The 17400-nt window shown below is 39.3% G+C and overlaps 1 protein-coding gene across 7 annotated transcripts in view; it reads right to left on the bottom strand.

Annotated features, from left to right (window-relative positions):
* Musk (muscle associated receptor tyrosine kinase) overlaps positions 1-17400 on the bottom strand; it is an 89028-nt gene that overhangs the window by 59046 nt on the left and 12582 nt on the right. For all 7 annotated transcript variants that reach the window (XM_028779967.1, XM_028779968.1, XM_028779970.1 and 4 more), the window contains exons 4-5: positions 14446-14573; positions 12408-12549 (exon numbers count right to left, since the gene is read on the bottom strand). In XM_028779967.1, coding sequence (XP_028635800.1) covers positions 12408-12549; positions 14446-14573 — 270 coding nt within the window. The remainder of the gene's footprint in view (positions 1-12407; positions 12550-14445; positions 14574-17400) is intronic.

The raw sequence follows: 17400 nt of genomic DNA, 5'->3' as shown, positions 1-17400 counted from the left end.
TCTCTCTCTCTCTCTCTCTCTCTCTCTCTCTCTCTCTCTCTCTCTCTGATATCCCTCTGACTCATGAAGGCTATTCTGTCCCTTCAACAGATTCACAGGGAGGTTTTTATTTTATTTTTAACATTGGGCTGCCTTGGCTCATGCTTCCCAGATACAGATAATGTTTTGTGCTGTTTTTTCACAGGTATGAAAAGAGCGTCCCCAACTCCATCCCTAAACAAAACTATCAAGAGAAGACCCACTCTGTGAAAAGGCACATTTGTCCTATCGTCATTGATGTTAAACCCTGTAAGTTATTTGAATCTCTTCTAGAATTGTGTTTTCCAAGAACCATTCAATTAGGGATACCTGCTAGAAGACAAATGCTACCAGCAGCCCAAGGGTCACTTTTACTAGATTTTATTTATTTTTTCATTAAATGAATATAAGAGGGTTGAAGAGGAATCATGCTGTGACTCCACAGAACTCTGTTTCTCAACAGATTCCTATCTTGTAATTCAATCATTAAAATAAAATTTAGAAATAATAACAAACTTTTAAAAAAATAGAGCCTGGATTCTCTTTTTGACTCTTGGTAGCTAAGGCAAAGCAAAGAAAGAAGATCCTGGTATGCGGAATGTTTACTTTTCTGTCTCTCTTGAAGCAGGGCAGGAACATGCATGAGGCAGTCCCCACTGGGCCTCCATCCCTGGAGGAAGTAGAACCAAAGCACAGCATCCTCACCATGACACTCTGCACCAAGTCCTCAAAGGGATGTTCCCACCTCCATAAGACCAAGATGCTCTATTGCAGCAGGCACAGAGGACGTGTCCATGACCGATAATAACATTTTTCTAGTTCATACATAAGGACTGCCGACTACTAAGCATGAGAAAAATATTTACTCAGTTAGAGTAGAGCTTGTTTTATGCTCATGTTTATGTGTAGACAGAGAAATGGTGATGAAAAAGAATTTTTCTTTTACTAAATTCATCCTCCAAACATCTCACTTTAACGATAAGTCTATAAAAAGTTGGGCTTCAGTTCCAACGTACTCTTTCAAAGAAGAAAATCATCTTTAATTCTGATGGGACGAGATGCTGAACTGCTCAGTTACTAGAGGAGAAATCCTCCCCTGACTACCATTCTAAACCTTTTGTATCTGAAAGAATTTTCAACTTACAAAAGCCTAGCAAACGGGAGGAAGTTTCATGTGCCATCCACCCAACTTCTCCTAATCCTGGATAGCCACAGCAGGCATAAACAGAATTTTAGGCTAGCCATCAAATTTTCTTTTCATCTGAAGCTTGGGAAGGTGTCTGCATTCTAAGAGTCATCCAAAAATCAATTATTTTCTTGTATTTAGAACTTTTAGCTGGAAAAATAAATAGGAGCCCAGCAATCTTAACAACTTTAGTCTGAAATACCACCACAGTATTCTGGTTTGTTAAATGACACTATCTGTGGTCATCTTAGGAGGGATTTGAAGTGTCCAATAGGGCCACATGCTTCCAAACTATAGATTTCCACCATTTAAAAAATACATCTGAGACAGAATGGAATAAAAAAGAACCCCAGTGAGAGCCTGAGTCAAGTCGCAGGTCATCGTGGCTGTAGTGGTACCACTAACAGATGCTGCCACAACTCTCCCTTCTTGTGATGCTCTAAGTGTGAGTCACGATTGGGCCCTCTGTGCACATGATAGATCTACAAATCCCCACCCTGTTCATTTTCTTTTTGTCTCCCACAGAGGTGTGAGCCACACAGCAAATGGCTCTTCATCAGTCAGAACTCTGTTGGGTCCCACCATTCTGATGCTCTGAAGTTTCCATGACTTCTCACTATGTTGGAAATACGCAAGACATGGAACACCTTATCATAAGTTGGATTTTGAATGTCTCCCCAGTGGCCCATTGCTGTGAGGGTCACCAGTCTGTGGTGCTGTTAGGAAATGATGAAGCTTTTAGAGGTGGGACTTGATGGGGACAGTGTAGGTCACTCAAACACACTGTTGAAGAAGATATGGAACCCGGCCCTTCCTGTCCCACTCTTTGCTTCCTGGCCACAGTTAAGTAATCAGAAGTCTTTCTTACACACTCCCTACACAGTGTATTATGTTGCTCTAGACCAGTGATTCTCAACTTACATATTGTGACTTCTTTGGGGGAATGAATGACCCTTTCCCAGGAGTCACCTAAGACCATTGGAAACACAGATATTTACATTATGATTCACAACAGTAGGAAAATTACAATTATGAAGTAGCAATGAGAGTAATTTTATGGTGGGGGGGTCACCAAATCTTGATGAACTGTATTAGTCACAGCATTAGGAAGGTTGAGAACCACTGCCCTAGTGTCAAGGCAAGGATGAAGCCAAGCGACCACTGAGAAAATCCTCTGAAACTCCTAGTCAAAACAAACCTTCCCTCCCTTTAAGGTAGTTGTCTTAAGCATTTTATTATAGTAATAAAAAGCTAACTGATACAAATCTTAATTTTTCATATTTTTCTAAGATACCTCATTACATTAAACACAGCAGGCACTAAACAAGTGTAATAACTTAAAATTAAAATGGCATTTCTTATTACTTGTGGGTAACCTATCTACTCAGACTTTTAAGATTCATCAGGAATAATGACTTTCCAAGTAGACATCTTCAAGTCAGTACTTCTCAAAATATAGCTCTAGAGTTACCTTCAGGTGGCCAAGGAAGCCATAAGAGGGTGCTGGACCCCATGGAGCTGGACTTGTAGGTGGTTATTTGTCAGCCACCTCATGTGGGTACTGGGACCAGACTCCAGTACTCTCCAAGAGCAGCAGAAAGTGCTTACAGCCACTGACTCCTCTTTCTAGCTAGCTCCTCCATATAGATTTTGAGTTAGATATATCCCAGCCATGGAATAATAAGACTCTTGTTGATCCACTCAACTTAATAGACAAAACTAAGCCTCCAATGCTCTTTGGAGATACATTTCAGAAAGGATGGAAACAGTGTAAGAGGAGAAGACTACTAGACAGGGATCACACACGTGATTTTGTCATGGAAACCTCTTCATATCCTTCAGCCACTAAAGTTTTAAATCAGCTTCTCACTTGAGATTTACAACACAAAGTGATAGAAAAATTAATATTTTGAGCAAAACCTTTGGGCAAATATCTATTTTTATAGGGAATAAAAATTATAAAAGCTTGATAAAGACAAGTTGTTTTTGTTTTGATGTTATTTTTTTTCTTTTCCAGACAGATTGTCCCCAAATAGCTCCTTTCCATTTTGCTACTAAAGACCCATTCCTACTTCATACACCTCCTTCAATAAGCTTTCTGACAACACTAGTCACAGTGGTGCCAAAGCGAAGCTATAATCTCTAACAAGCAACAGGCATGCAGGTGCAAGGCGATGCTGATTGAGGGTGGATTTATGTTCTTTGGAACTCAGATGAGCAGTTGGGAATGTTGACATTCTGTTTATGAAATATGAGAAACCTAGCCAGAAGCTTTCTCTGGATAGAAGTCACCAGCTTTATAACAATGCTCACAGCAGACAAGAATCCTGAGCACAGCTAGGATTTATGGAGAAGCAGTCATGGACACTGTGTGCTTGTTCCATCTGAAGGACTCTGGGCTCTCAGTGATTTCTCTCACCCTCCCTTTTTTAAAACATGAAGAAATAGTCTTTCAAAGGCCAAGTAAGTTATTCAAACTGTGTAGCTAGTAAGTAGGGCCTTCAGGACTAATACCCAGGGCCAGCCAATTGGTAGGCAACTCTCTGAGGACAGATCTATGTAGTTTATGCAGACAGAAGGGAAGGAATCACAAATCGGTAGTAAAAGATGAGATAAAAACCCAGGACCACCTCATCCTGTTGTTAAACTTAGTGCCATTTCATTATCTGCAAATTAAGGGTTTGAACTAATTTCTTATAATTCCCATTCCAGATGTAAAGAATGATTATGATTTCAATAGACTCAAAGCTAATAAAAATGATCCCCCGCCCTCTCTCTTTTAGGGTTACTCTGTGTAGTCCTAGTGGTTCTGGAACTCTAGACCCCAGGCTGGCCTCAAACTTAGAGATCTGTCTGCCTCTACCTTCCTGGGATAAAAGATATGATCTCTGTTTTAAATTAAAATTTATATTTTACTACTGACTGATTGTATTGTTTCTGCCTTAAAGATGAAGTTGATACATGATAACTGTGGACTTTTAACTGTCTTTTCAAATTCTTACATTGTTTCTACTTGTACAAAATATTCCATTAACCCCGAAAGTCACATTAAAGACATTGTCTGTCTGATGTGTTCACAGCAACTGTTCTTCTGTGTGTTATCCTTATCTATACTTCTGTAATTTGTAAGGTAGGTAACTTATTCTACTAGCAGAACAACTGAAGCAGTAGGAGAACATTTTTTAAGGTAAGCTCTCAAGCAGCAAGTGGAGGACCTGGGCTTTAAACTCAGAAAGTTTACCCAAGACTCTGGAGCCTGTTCAGTTTCTATGACAATCTGGAGCCTGCGTTACTAGCCAGAACAGTCTGTTCTCTCCAAAAACCACACTTGTCATAGACTACCAGTCATGAAGGCAATATACTACTTCAAATCTCAAAACTACACACTTGATATCTAAGGGAAATAACTGAAGGTAAAGGTAAAATTATTGGAACCCCTGTTTATCATAGACTTTAAAAGGCTTCCCATGGTTTCTTTGCATTCAAATACATACATTTTCAATTTACAATTTAAATTTAAGCCCCAAAAAGACAGAGTAATTTTTTCTATCACTTAGCACTTGGAACATTGATCTGCCATCTTTGTTGAGTATACTATTTTATTAAAGTTTCCTAGGCTGTAAATGTGTGTTTGAATCTGTGAATCTCATTTCAATACATAGAAAACTAAGTTAAAGTAAATTAAGTTAAAGTTTAGTCTCCAACTAAAGTCTATCAATTTCTGCTCACAATGATTTTTCATTTTAAATAATACATGAACACTGCACAAAATCATTTACTTGTTTTCAAACCCATTTCCTTCAGCAGTTCAGATTGAAAGGCCCGAACTGTCCTCTGACTTTCATGGCTATTGGTTCAGTACTGTAATTGTTAATGTACCTTCTTTAACTTGGAGTCTTTAGTGACAAGTCTACGAGGAAAGGACCATTGAAACATTCTTCCCAAAGGTCTTAAAGAACTTTTGACAACCACAGTGTCGTGTCCAAATCAGTAGGTCAAACTCTTCTGGAGCATGCACCTATCAAATCATGCAGATTTAATTCTGCCAAAGATAGCCCCTAGGGGTATCAGAGGCTTGTGGGTTTTTCTTTTGTTTGATTTTAAAATGCATGTTCTCATGTCAGCAAACCAAACCTGTTAGTGGCATCAAAGAAGTAGAGCTGACGCCTGGAACAGGACCACTGCACGGCTATTAAAACTGCAATCACTGAGACACAGCACACATGGGGTTAAATACCTCTCTCTGTGGCATTTGTCATGTTAAGAGCTGTAGCATAAACAAAGGAAAAAGCAAATCAAATGTGGTATAAACATTACACAATTGCTTCCACTCTTGTAGGTGCAACAAGAAAATCTGATTGCCAACAGAGGGGGCAGGCAGAAGTCTAACATTGTAAAAGCAGTGTTATTTATTATATACATATTTATTTAATATCAGCTTCAGAAACATGATGATCAAGAGATTGGTGGGCTGATAGATAAGTTGATAGATGACATAGGTAGATAGACAGATGATAGATAGATAGATAGATAGATAGATAGATAGATAGATAGATAGATGATAAATAGAAATAGGTAGACAGATAGGTAGGTAGACAGAGAGACATTGTTGCTTAACTTAGGATGATTTAATTTGTTGTTTGCAAAAGATTTTGAGGAGACAAGTTTCTAAACAGACTTGGCCAGCTCTAAGGGTATGCAAGTACAGCCGTTTAGACTGCAGGAAAACTATCAACGAACCTCTGGTGCCCTGACTAGCAAGAGAGGTTCATGTCTTAGAGACACTTAAAATTTCCACACCACTTTCCCTCCTAGATGCCAACATTCCTGTTCATGTTGAGATAAGATGCTACTTTTCAAAGCCTCGTGGAAACAGGAGGTGCATAAACATTAGAGAAGCATACAGTAGCATCTACCTAGAAGGACTGCACACATCCCTGCTGCTTCCTTCTTCTCTGGCTCAAATCGCCCCCTTTTGTATAGCTATCAAGACTCACCATGAGGTCTCTGGGAATACTCAGGTAGCTCCGGCTTCCTTCCTGTCCAACCTTTATTTCTCCACAGCTTAAGACGCCAGCAGCGGGCAGGTCATAATAGATCATGCAATCACTGGGGGCCTTGGTGCATTCTAACATCTATCTAGTTTAATTTGGGTCTTGACAACTCTCCACTCATTTTGGTTTCTTCATCTAATAGGACTCATGTGAATTCAATGTTTACATGATACAGTAAGGTTTATATTTCTATATTCAGGGCCATGTAAATAAATCCTGTTACCCATGGTTAAGTCAAAAACTTGAGGAAAGAAAAAAAAACAAACAGAAACAAAAAAGTGTGCATTGGATCTTTCTCAAATATTTACTTATATAAGTTTTTACTTAGGTAACACCAGAATATAAATTACTGAGATGAATCTATATACATTTTAAAGGGTTTTTCCCACTAAAAGACCTCCACTAAACTATCCCAAATTATTAGGTAAACTGGAAGTAGGTGCTTGCCCATTCAGTGTGTTAGTCTTTGTATGTATGTAAGCTGTCTTTTCTTCAACATTTTGATAACATCTAGCTCTTGTTTTATGACGTGTCTTGTTTATGATGTGTCTGGATAAAGTTAACCCTATTGACTGATTAGGACTTGATTTTTGTTGTTTGTTTTTCATTTGTTCATTTGTTTGGCCTACATGGGGGTTTAAGTCTTCCATCACTCCTGGTACATATTCTGGAGGTCATTCTTGGTCAGGTTCTTGAGTTTGGCTTCTTCTTGTTTTATTTATTTATTTTTTAGATTTTCTGATAGCGAATTTTTCATTATGTCTGAACTCATTTCCTCTTTTCCACCTTTTTCAGTGCAGCTGCACTGGTGTCTGAATTCTAAAGTAGTCTCTTTAATGAGTAAATGACATCTCTGTCTCCACGAGATCACTACGCATCCACCAGATTTCATTTTCATCCATTATATACTCTCATTCATTAAGATTATTTTTTCAAAATTGCCTTCCATCTTCCTAAAATATATTTTAATTTATCCTTTGATAACTTCACACATATATACAATACACTGTGCTCAGATTCACCCCTACTCCTAACGTCACAACTTCTTGTTCATTTATTTTTTTTTTATCTCACAAAGAGTTCAATCAGGGATGCCCTTATTTGCATAGATGTGGGGCCATCCACGGAGACATGACCATTCCCCAAAAGGAAAGTGTCTGTCTCTCTCCAACAGCCATAGACAGCCAATAGCTATGCAGTGGAGGTGGGGCCTTAGGAGCCCCTGTCCTCTAGGCTGGAATATTAAAAGGGAAACATACATTTTGTTTCTATTTCTCCTTTTGTGTCTTTATCTGCTCTGAGCATGTTTATTTGTCTTCCCTCCTAGGCTATTCTGCTGACTGGATTCCTTTGTATATTGTGTTGACATAAACTCAGGAGCGTCTTTCCTAGACAGCTACAATTCACAGTGTGAACTCATCCTTCCTATATTTTTACCTGGCAAAATGCTATGTCCCCTGAGTAAGGCACTTTCATTTTGTGTATTTTTTTTTCCTTGTTAAACTTTTCACTTAGAACTGACTCTTTATGTTAATTTCTCTTACCAGTGATTTCCAACTGTATCAATTTAATATCATATCTCTGTGTTCTGAGTGTTGAACATGTGTTTCTAAGACTTTTTTTATTCCCTTATAATTGGAATTCAGGTGAAGATAGAAAAGTTTTTACATGTGTGTACCTGTGTGTGTGTGTGTGTGTGTGTGCATGTGTGTGTGTGTGTGTGCATGCGTGCCCCTGTCTGCATCTGTATGTTTGTGTGTGTCTGCCTATGTCTTTCTCTGCATCTGTATGTGTGTGTCTGTGCCTGTGTGTGTGTTTCTGTGCATGTGTGTGTGCCTATGTCTGTGTATATGGGTTTGTGCCTCTGTCTGCATCTGCATTTGTATGTGTGTGTATGCAATTGTGCCTATGTGTATGTGCTCATGAATTTTCCTGGCTTCTCTTGCCATCACTGTGCAGACCCTAAGCAAGGGTCTCGGTGTTTTCCTTTACTTCCCATGGGGTCCAAAACCTTGTCCCCTCATCTTTATGGATCTTAAAACTGGGAAATGGAAATGGGGACATCACCCATTGCCTCAGAGCAGCAGGAAACATACTCGGGAGCTTACTGACAAAGTTGCTCATGTCTGATCAGTTCTGGTGTCTAGATTTACACCTTTTACCCCGTGAGTTGTGTAGTTCATCCTGAATTTCTAAGCCTTTGCAGTAGGAAGGCTTTCATATTATCATGCCTGTCCTATTGCTGGTGCTATAAGATTTAAACTCAGGTTTCAAACCTTCTAGATTCAGTATTTGGATACTAAGTTACATGAATGTCATGCATACAGAGTCTGGGATTCATTGCTTTACTCTCTTAGGAAGTATTCTCTTTTGCCCTATTTTCCTTTCTGGCAAGATTCCAATACTTATGTCTTTCCTTTAAACATAATGTAAACATTCTTTTTCTAAACCTGTATTTGTAAAGCAGATCAAAATTCAGGTAGCTGGGGACAGTGTGATTCCTCCATGTAGAGGAGGCTTCTCCTTCTGTATTCACGATCCTGTGCTCTGCTGAAGCCTTAAGGTTGCTCCACAATCCCATGTTTCCTTCTGAGTCATCATTCCCATCCCATGGCTATTTTAAAATCTTTCCACTCTCCTTACCCTGCCTACCTCCACCCCCGCTGTTCCCTCCTTACAGAGGATAACATACCATCTACTTCCTAAAAGAAACAGAGACCACGAGAACAGCCTTCTTAAATCCAATATGCCTCATTTATAAACTGATTCATATTGGGAAATGTCCGCATTTTCTGTCTACCCCAAGGAAGAAAGTTCTCTGTCCCTAGAGAGAGCAGTTGTATGCTGTATCATGGAAACCTAGCCACTTTAGAAAGGAAAAGCAGGATTCTATTAATAATTATTCTAGAGCAACAGGTGTGAAACAGAACTGTCCTGGGAAAGCAGGACATGTGGTCTCCCTCTGTCTAAAGTTTGTAGCTCCACCTGAACCCTAGATGCAACCCTTGTGTGTGCCAAAGCACCCCATTCCTTTGACTGTGTTCCTCTCCTCTCTGTGGTTAAATGTTCTAACATGATCAGCATTTCTAACTGCTCCCTATTTGATTTCACATCTTTTTTTTTTTGTGCTAAGCTCATTGAAAAAGTTGTGAACCCCTACACACACACACACACACACACACTCACATACACATACACACACATGGACTCACACAGACACACACAGAGACACACATACTCTGACACATACTCCCACACATGCATACACACACACAGACACACACACACTCACACACATGCACTCACACAGAAACACACACACACTCTGACATACACACTCACACACTCACACACACTTTTTTTTTCTGTCATCACAGGATCCTGATTTCATCTTCTCTCACTTCCATCTTGATGCTACTCTAGACAGTGTCATGAAGAACTGTCCTGTTCTTTAATTGAAGAAACAGCATTTGATATGTCTCAACTTCTTAGATACTGCCACCTGTGCTACCCTGTGTAAATGAGCCACCCTTACTGTCCCATAATTTCCTAAAATGGCACAGTATACGACACTCCTATTTCAAGCACTCTGAGTGGCAAGTACACATGGCTCTCCATACAAAGCATTCAGCATCATGTCAACATTCTAGCCAGCCCATCAAATATGAATGACACACATGCAGTCATTTCATTAGGTTGGGTTTCATCAGGAACTCTGTGTGTCACATATGGTATCTTTTGACTGAAGATAGTGGGTATCATGGTGGGGTGGTTTTAATGAGAATATCCCCCATAGACTCATACATTTGAGTACATGGTCCCCAGTTGATAGAACTTTTGGGGAAGGATTAAGAGGTGTGGCCTTGTTAGATAAGGTGTCTGACTGGTGTTTGAGCTTTGAAGTTTCATTGCCAGTGTGTCTTCTCTGCCTCCTGCTTGTGAATCAAGACATGAGTTCTCAGCTGCTCCTGCTGCCATATGCCTTTGCTTGGTCATCATAGACTTGATGGCAATAAAAATTATGATAGATGTGGTCTAGCAACAGTATGCCACATATTTTGGTTATTTTGATCAAAAGTAAAGAATGTAGAATAGACATAGGCACTAAATAAGTTTCTTACCATTAGAGAAATTTCAAGTGTTAGCATGAGCTCTCAGCCATAGCAAATTTTAATAAAACCTCCACCATATGTTAACAGTCAAGGCAACAAGCATGATCACTTCACTGTTAGGAAGAGGGAAGTGGTATCTCATTTTACTAATTTACAATTAAGTGGCAAGAGCAGACTGTGTAACCAGGCTCCAGTAGATTACTTCTGGCAATGACTTTCTCTAAGCCAGTTTGCAGCAATTTGTTTTAATAGCTGGGAAAACAGAAAACTTGAGTTTGATGGGTTGATAAGGAAATCTTTTATGGAATTTTATACAATTGGATAACATCATTCTATATCATTCTACATAGCTTTCAAGGCAATCTTGAAACCAGGCAAGCAGGTATTCAGTGTGTCTGAGTAGGTTTTGGAATGCAGTTTCATATGTATTTGGTTTTCATTGGGAAAAGGTCAATTGTATTCTTATCTTTAATATTTTATTATTTTTATTTCATCTGCATTAGTATTTTAGCTGTATGTATGCCTATGTGAGGATTTTGGACCCCCTGGAACTTTGTGAGCTGCCATGTGCTAGGAATCGAATCCAGTTGTATTGGAAGAGTAACCAGTGCTTTTAATCACTGACCCATCTCTCCAGCCTGTATTCTAATCTTTAAATAGAATTGACAATTAGAAGGTGTTAAATTGTACCAACTATATTGCAAACTATGCTAAGATATATTGGATGTATATATAATAATGTTCTTATCTAAGATATACTATATATTTTATATATGTGCATTGTTTCCCATTTTCTAATGGAAATTTTATGAGCAGTTGGTGTAATGGCACCATAAAAATGTTGCCTCAACTAGAGACAAATATGGAAAAGGTCAATAAAACTGTGAAAGAAAGGACTTATGTCTACTCAGGAAATAAAAATAACTTTAATAAAATCCTGAATAAATAATGAAGGAAAAGTGCAGGAAAGGACAGATTTTGGCTAAAGCAGAATGAGATGGCACAAACATCTGGGATCCCTCCATATCTTCCTGTTTTAACGGCTGTTTCTGTGTTATGTCTAGTTCAACATTTTATCAGTCAAAAACAGAAAATAAAAGCAGAAGAATCTGTAGCCATCATCTGTAAAGTACATTCCAGACCAGATGGCTGAATATAATCAGTAGTTCATTGATTCTTTAAACTCGATTTTACAGAGGAAGCAGTCAGAGCTGCTGGATCTGTAGCTCAGAACAGGAAGAGCAGGGAAGGATTTCATGGCTAAGTCACTTGCCCACACAGGAGTCCTGGCAGTTCCCCTCCCCCCATTCATTGGATGTAGATTTTTTTTTCTCACATAATATATCCTGGTTACTGTTTCCTCTCTCTCTACTCCTCCCTGTTTCTCTCTAGGCCCCTCTCTGGATCCTGGTTCCTATTTTCAAACCAAATGTGATTTTAAAAAAATTAGGTAAAGAACCAGACAAACAAGGAAATAGAACACTAAAATCAGTTTTGGATTCTGATTTCTCAATGAAGATCTTTCCCAGCAATTTATTGAATGACCTCATTAAAGAAAAATATTTGGACTATTACTATGCTCAAAACAGTAATTGCTACATAATTCACAAAATTAGGACCACCTTTGTATGTTTGATTCATTGACTTATTTGCATCTTTTGGGAAGCCATGATTTGAAAAGGATTCATTCCTTTTCTATCTTCCTGTGTTTTGAAGTCAATCCAAATGCATTAAAAGATAAACTTATTTACATCCAATCGTATAAATAAGAGAACAGTCTGAACCAGAAAGACCCACTAAAATGGTGTCATGGTTTCAGCATCATTATGAATTTGGTTTGCTGCGATGGTCAAACTGGGCAGCAGCTGGGGCAATAGATAGGATATGATCATTTATGCTAGGGAAATGTCTTTTGATTTCTCTGTTTTCAAAGCCTTGCCCTTAGAGCTGGTGAACCACAACTTCCTACATCACATCTTTCTCTATCCAAAGTACAGCCTTCCCAGCAGACAGTGATGGGTGCATGCCGCCTCTTACCCTCCACTTCCAGCTTGACCAGTTTGGAATAAGCTGTGCCCAGGCTGTTTTTTGCCACACATCGGTACTGTCCTGCATCTTCCTTTTGCACATTATGGATCCTTAAACTCCCAGATTCAAGAACTGCAATTCTGGAATTCTCCTGCCAAAGACAGGGACATGAGTTTGAAAACAGTCTTAGTAAAAGACATACTTGCTTTATTTCAATGATTTATCATTACCGTTGACACCTAAGTGTCAGCCCCTTCTCTGCCTATTAACATACACTACTGAGACATGAAAGATGATCCCAGTTAACCAACTCAACAATCTCCTAAGATTGCATCTATTCTTTATTTTTCTCTTCATCACATTAGAACATAACAATAATCACGATTGTTTGCCTCTGTTCGAAAGCATTGCACTTTGGGGCTGGAGGTGTAGCTTAGCGGTAGAAGATGTGCTTAGCACACACACGGCAGCCCCCAGAATAAAACACAAAGCAGAGCAAAAGTTTAAAACGCTGCTTTCAGTCACCATGATTTACAATGTACCCTGAAGACATCCTCAGGAGAGTACATATCTTTGAGAATTTCAAAATTACTCTTTGGAGTTCAGATGGGATAGTTATCTTCACTTTTTAAATTTATTGTTAACTTCACAAAGTCGGCCATTTTTAAATTTTATTGTAGAAAATGCACCAAGACTTATAACCAAAGGAAAGCCAGGTGGTGTGCGTATTGTGATTAAGGTTGGCAAAGCTCACCAAACTCATAGTTTGTTTCAGTTATTTGACATATCTTGACAACTATATATTACTCCCCATAGAGTGTGTTGGGCCTGATATGATAAGAAGAGTCTGTCATCTCATTCTTGGTGAGATAAAGCAGTGGAGATGATCATAATGTGTAATAACAATTAATTAGTAATGAAGGAGACGACACACAAGAACATACAAGCTAACCCAGTGAACAGTTAATTTTTTGTAAATGTGTATGTGTGCATGACTGTATGTGTGGGCATGACTGTAGTATATTACATGTCTGTGCAGGGGTCGGTGTGTGTGCATCCATGTGCACATATGTGGCAAGAAGAGGGCATCTGATGTCGTGATCTTCTACTTTCTACTTTGGTACTTTGAGATCTTCACTGTGCTTGGAGTCAGGCTGGCGGCCAGCAAGCCTTGCGATCTCTCGGTCTCCTCCTTCCACAGCACTGGGGTTACAGGCTCACATGTATGTGGGTGCATGTGAGCTCAGGTTCTCATGGAAGCAAATACTCTGACCCATAAAGCCATCTCTCCAGCACAAATAACAAAGCTTTCATCTAACTATTCTGTTACCAAGACGCGTTTGTCTCTATCATTCCGAGTCTCCTCGCTCTACTCTCTCGCCTGTTTTCTCTCACTTTCTTCCTTCCAATCCTCATTTCTCTCCTCCCAGAAACTGTCAGTTCTCAAACTTGGATGCTAGCTCAGCTTTGTTATCCACAAGGTCTCAAGAAATCGATGATGATGATGATGATGATGATAAGTGATTCAACTGACCAAGAAAAACAAGACTTGCTTTGTTTGGGCGCTGCACCAATTTCATCTCTAGTGTTGGTGATTTCTATCTTTTCTGTTTCCAAGTCAGTCTCCACTAGAATACTGTAGAGTGAGTGTGCGCAGTTAGGAATAGCAGAAGGTAAGCCTGCCTAATGCATATACAGAAAACATATACTAAAAGCTTGTGACTATGTAGATAGATAGTTAGTTAGCTAGTTAGCTAGTTAGTTAGAAGTTCAGGATAATTATATTTAAAACATGACTTATGCAGGTTGGAAAGAGAGCTTGGCCATTAAGAGTCTTGCAGAGGACTGGAGGTGATTCCTGAAACAAACATTGGATGGCTCACACTGTCTGCAACTCCATTCCAAAAGATCTGATGCTCTCTTTTGGCCTCCATGGTACTCATGTCCATGTACACACACACACACACACACACACACACACACACACACACCATAAATCTTTTAAAATGATGTTTTATGCAGAGATTTTAACACCATCATCACTTACCCTGAGAGCACTGTCCCCCTTGATCCAGGACACGGATGGCTTGGGGTTACCCATCGTAGTGCACGGTAGAACTGCTTTCAGTCCCTCTATTATTTTTACATTGATGGGAGGACGAGTTATTTTAGGTTCTGTGGGGAAAATGAAAAAAGCAATGTGTCTATACTGAAATTGGAATTTTAACTTTCTGGTTAATTCTTGAGATGTATCTCAGGGATCTCCTTAGGAATCTTAAATGTTGAAGTTTGTCAAAGGCTGAACAGGTCATTGGTACGTGTCTAATGGAAATCAATCTTAAAAGGTGGTTAGACCTGTTTTGTTTAAAACCTCTTTCTTTTGCAAAACTCACATTTATGAAGTATACTAGATATCTGAAATGTCTTGGTACTCCTTATTTTAAATGACACTTAATAAAACATCAATCATCATAAACTGTCCCCATAACTCAACATTATATTATGTCAATAGATGTGATACATTTGAAAGTTGTTGTTAAGTTAATCGTATATCATTTTGAGTTATGATCTACTTTCCCTTTGGCTTTCATCTTTTTACTTACTTACTTATTTTGTGTTTTCTGAGACAGGGTCTCATTACACAGCTCTGAGTGACCCGAACTCGCTTTATCAAAGAGACTGGCCGTGAATTTGAGCTGATCCTTCTACCTTTGGCTCCCAAGTGTTGAGACTAAGGTTAGTTGTTTCCAAGTCTAGTTCCCACCTTACTTCAACTATTAGATGTGGTGCTTCCTCTAGAACGCATGTAAGCTGTTTTTATATTAGTAACTAGAGAAAAATGCTGATACAATTTAGAGAATCAAAACTCTACGAAGGGAAGTTTCCTCTTCTGCCAATACTCAGATTAACTTTTCTGATGAAATGGGTGGTGTTGGCTCTTTTGTTACTCTCTACTCTGAAGCTTTGAGAGGAAGAAGCTATTAAATCTAACAGGTACAACAAGGTTCAAAATCCCTCAAAGCATTCAGAAAGGAATTAAACTGCCGTATGCCCCTAGTGATCGTATTCTGTAGATACAGAACAAAGAGATGTCTTTGTAGGACATATTTCTAACATGTGTGGTTTAGGCCACTTTGAGAGACAAGTAAGGGATAAAGACACTCTTTTTCCTTACATGTGAGTGTATGGGAGGGATGTGGAGCCTTTTGTGACAATTCAAAGTCATATTTACAAAGATTAAATACCTGTCTTAACCCGGGCATTTATTTCTCCCTTACAGTTAGTATGATTCTTCATTGTGGCTGAAGCACAAGACAGGGATAAATTATTGTATAGGATAAACCTTGGCCACTCTGCTGTGTGCTAGAATTTACAGTTCCTTTTATAGTTACAGTAGGAAACACCTAGATTTTAGGTACCTACCAGGTACCTAACTGTGAGTTGTATTGTTATATACTTGTTGGCAAAACCTTCCCATAGGAGTTGATATTCTTATTACTGTCAAAGAGGCATTCTAGTTCCTTTTACTGGCTTCTGTGAACAAAACCCTCACAGTGAATCTGAGCCACAGATGATGTTTTATGTGGAAGACTTAAGAAGCTGTCTGCTCTATTGAGGATTTAACTCCTGGTTTCTATGATCTGTGCACTGAAGGTAAGGAGAATCTTTGAGAAACTGAGTAAAAAGTAAGCTAAGAGTGGTCAGAATACTCAGGTGGAAGTGTGGAGCCTCTTGTCGAAGGAATCCGTCAGGAATGGCTAGCTTGTTGAAGCAAAGTACTGTTGGTGTTCCGCTGTGCCATCCCAAGGCCATGGTTGAACCTGAGGAGGTTTCAAGAGGTCCCAGGGGAAGGATGTGGCTGGAACTACGGTGGAGATTGGGGATCTTCTGAAATGTAGCCATTGGAATGACCACACTAATGTACACCCACACAAACAGGTAAACCTTCCTAAGGCAAGGATGGGGGCAGGGAAAGAAGAGAGAACTGAGAGGATCTGGTCTAGAACCAAGCTTAAAAACATTCATGTTTGAGAGAAAACAACAATATTCCAAAGAAAAGTAGAACAGTGGATTACTGAAATGGGTTCCCTTCCCCATAAGATGGCCTTGGTCTTCACAACCGCAAGCCTTCATTGCCCAGCATGTGTCATAAAAAGCCTGCTGTGGACACCTACCGCCTACTTCCTCCTGGTGAGTATGAAATCTACCCTCTGCCGATCACAACACTGCCCCATCAGCTTCTATGGGACATAATCTAAGACAATTTAACTTATTCTCAAGTACAACAAGATTAACACACATCTGAGGGGAAAGCAAAAAAGACATGAACTAAGATGAGACCACAATCTATTGTGGATGAAATAAAAATAAAGTCAGGAAGTGGTTTTCTAAAAAAGTCAATGATGATTCCCTTAGAGAATCACAGAATGTTGTATGATCCAAGCAGTAGATCTCACTGTGAAAAAGAACCATTAGAGATCAAGTGACCCTTGAGAATTAAAAACAGCCCACGCCTGGCAGTGGGTAAGAGACACCTTGATGGTGGTGGTGTTCTTAGATCAGTCAGGGGCAGAGCAGACAGCAAACCTTCCTTCAGCCCAGCTTCATCTGCCTGACTTGGTGACCAAAGCTGTCTTATGCCTCATGAAGATGTGTGGACAGGGGACATACTGTGGGACATACTGTGACACTCAGCTTCCACCATGAGATGTTTTCTGTGCTTTGTTTTGTTGTTGTTGCTGTTGCTGCTGCTGCTTGTTTGTTTGTGTGAGGTCGTAAGAGCGAAGGTCTGGTAAGAGAGGACCAGGAGCTCAGTGGGCCTGGGGTGCAAGATGTGAAACTAACAAAGAATCAGTAAAAGGTTTTTAAAAAGAATTAGAAACATCCCTTTTTAGGATCAAAATACTGAATATAACAGAATACCTCTGCTGAAATCCAAAACTATGATATTAAAGAAAAAGCTAAAGAAATATCTTAGCAAGGGTAACATAAAATGATGTAG

The sequence above is a fragment of the Grammomys surdaster genome, unplaced genomic scaffold, assembly GCF_004785775.1.
Source record: "Grammomys surdaster isolate TR1022 unplaced genomic scaffold, NIH_TR_1.0 363, whole genome shotgun sequence".
NCBI classification, from domain to species: domain Eukaryota; kingdom Metazoa; phylum Chordata; class Mammalia; order Rodentia; family Muridae; genus Grammomys; species Grammomys surdaster.
The sequence above is the reverse complement of the archived record's forward strand: the minus strand, read 5'-3'. Positions and strand labels throughout refer to the sequence as shown.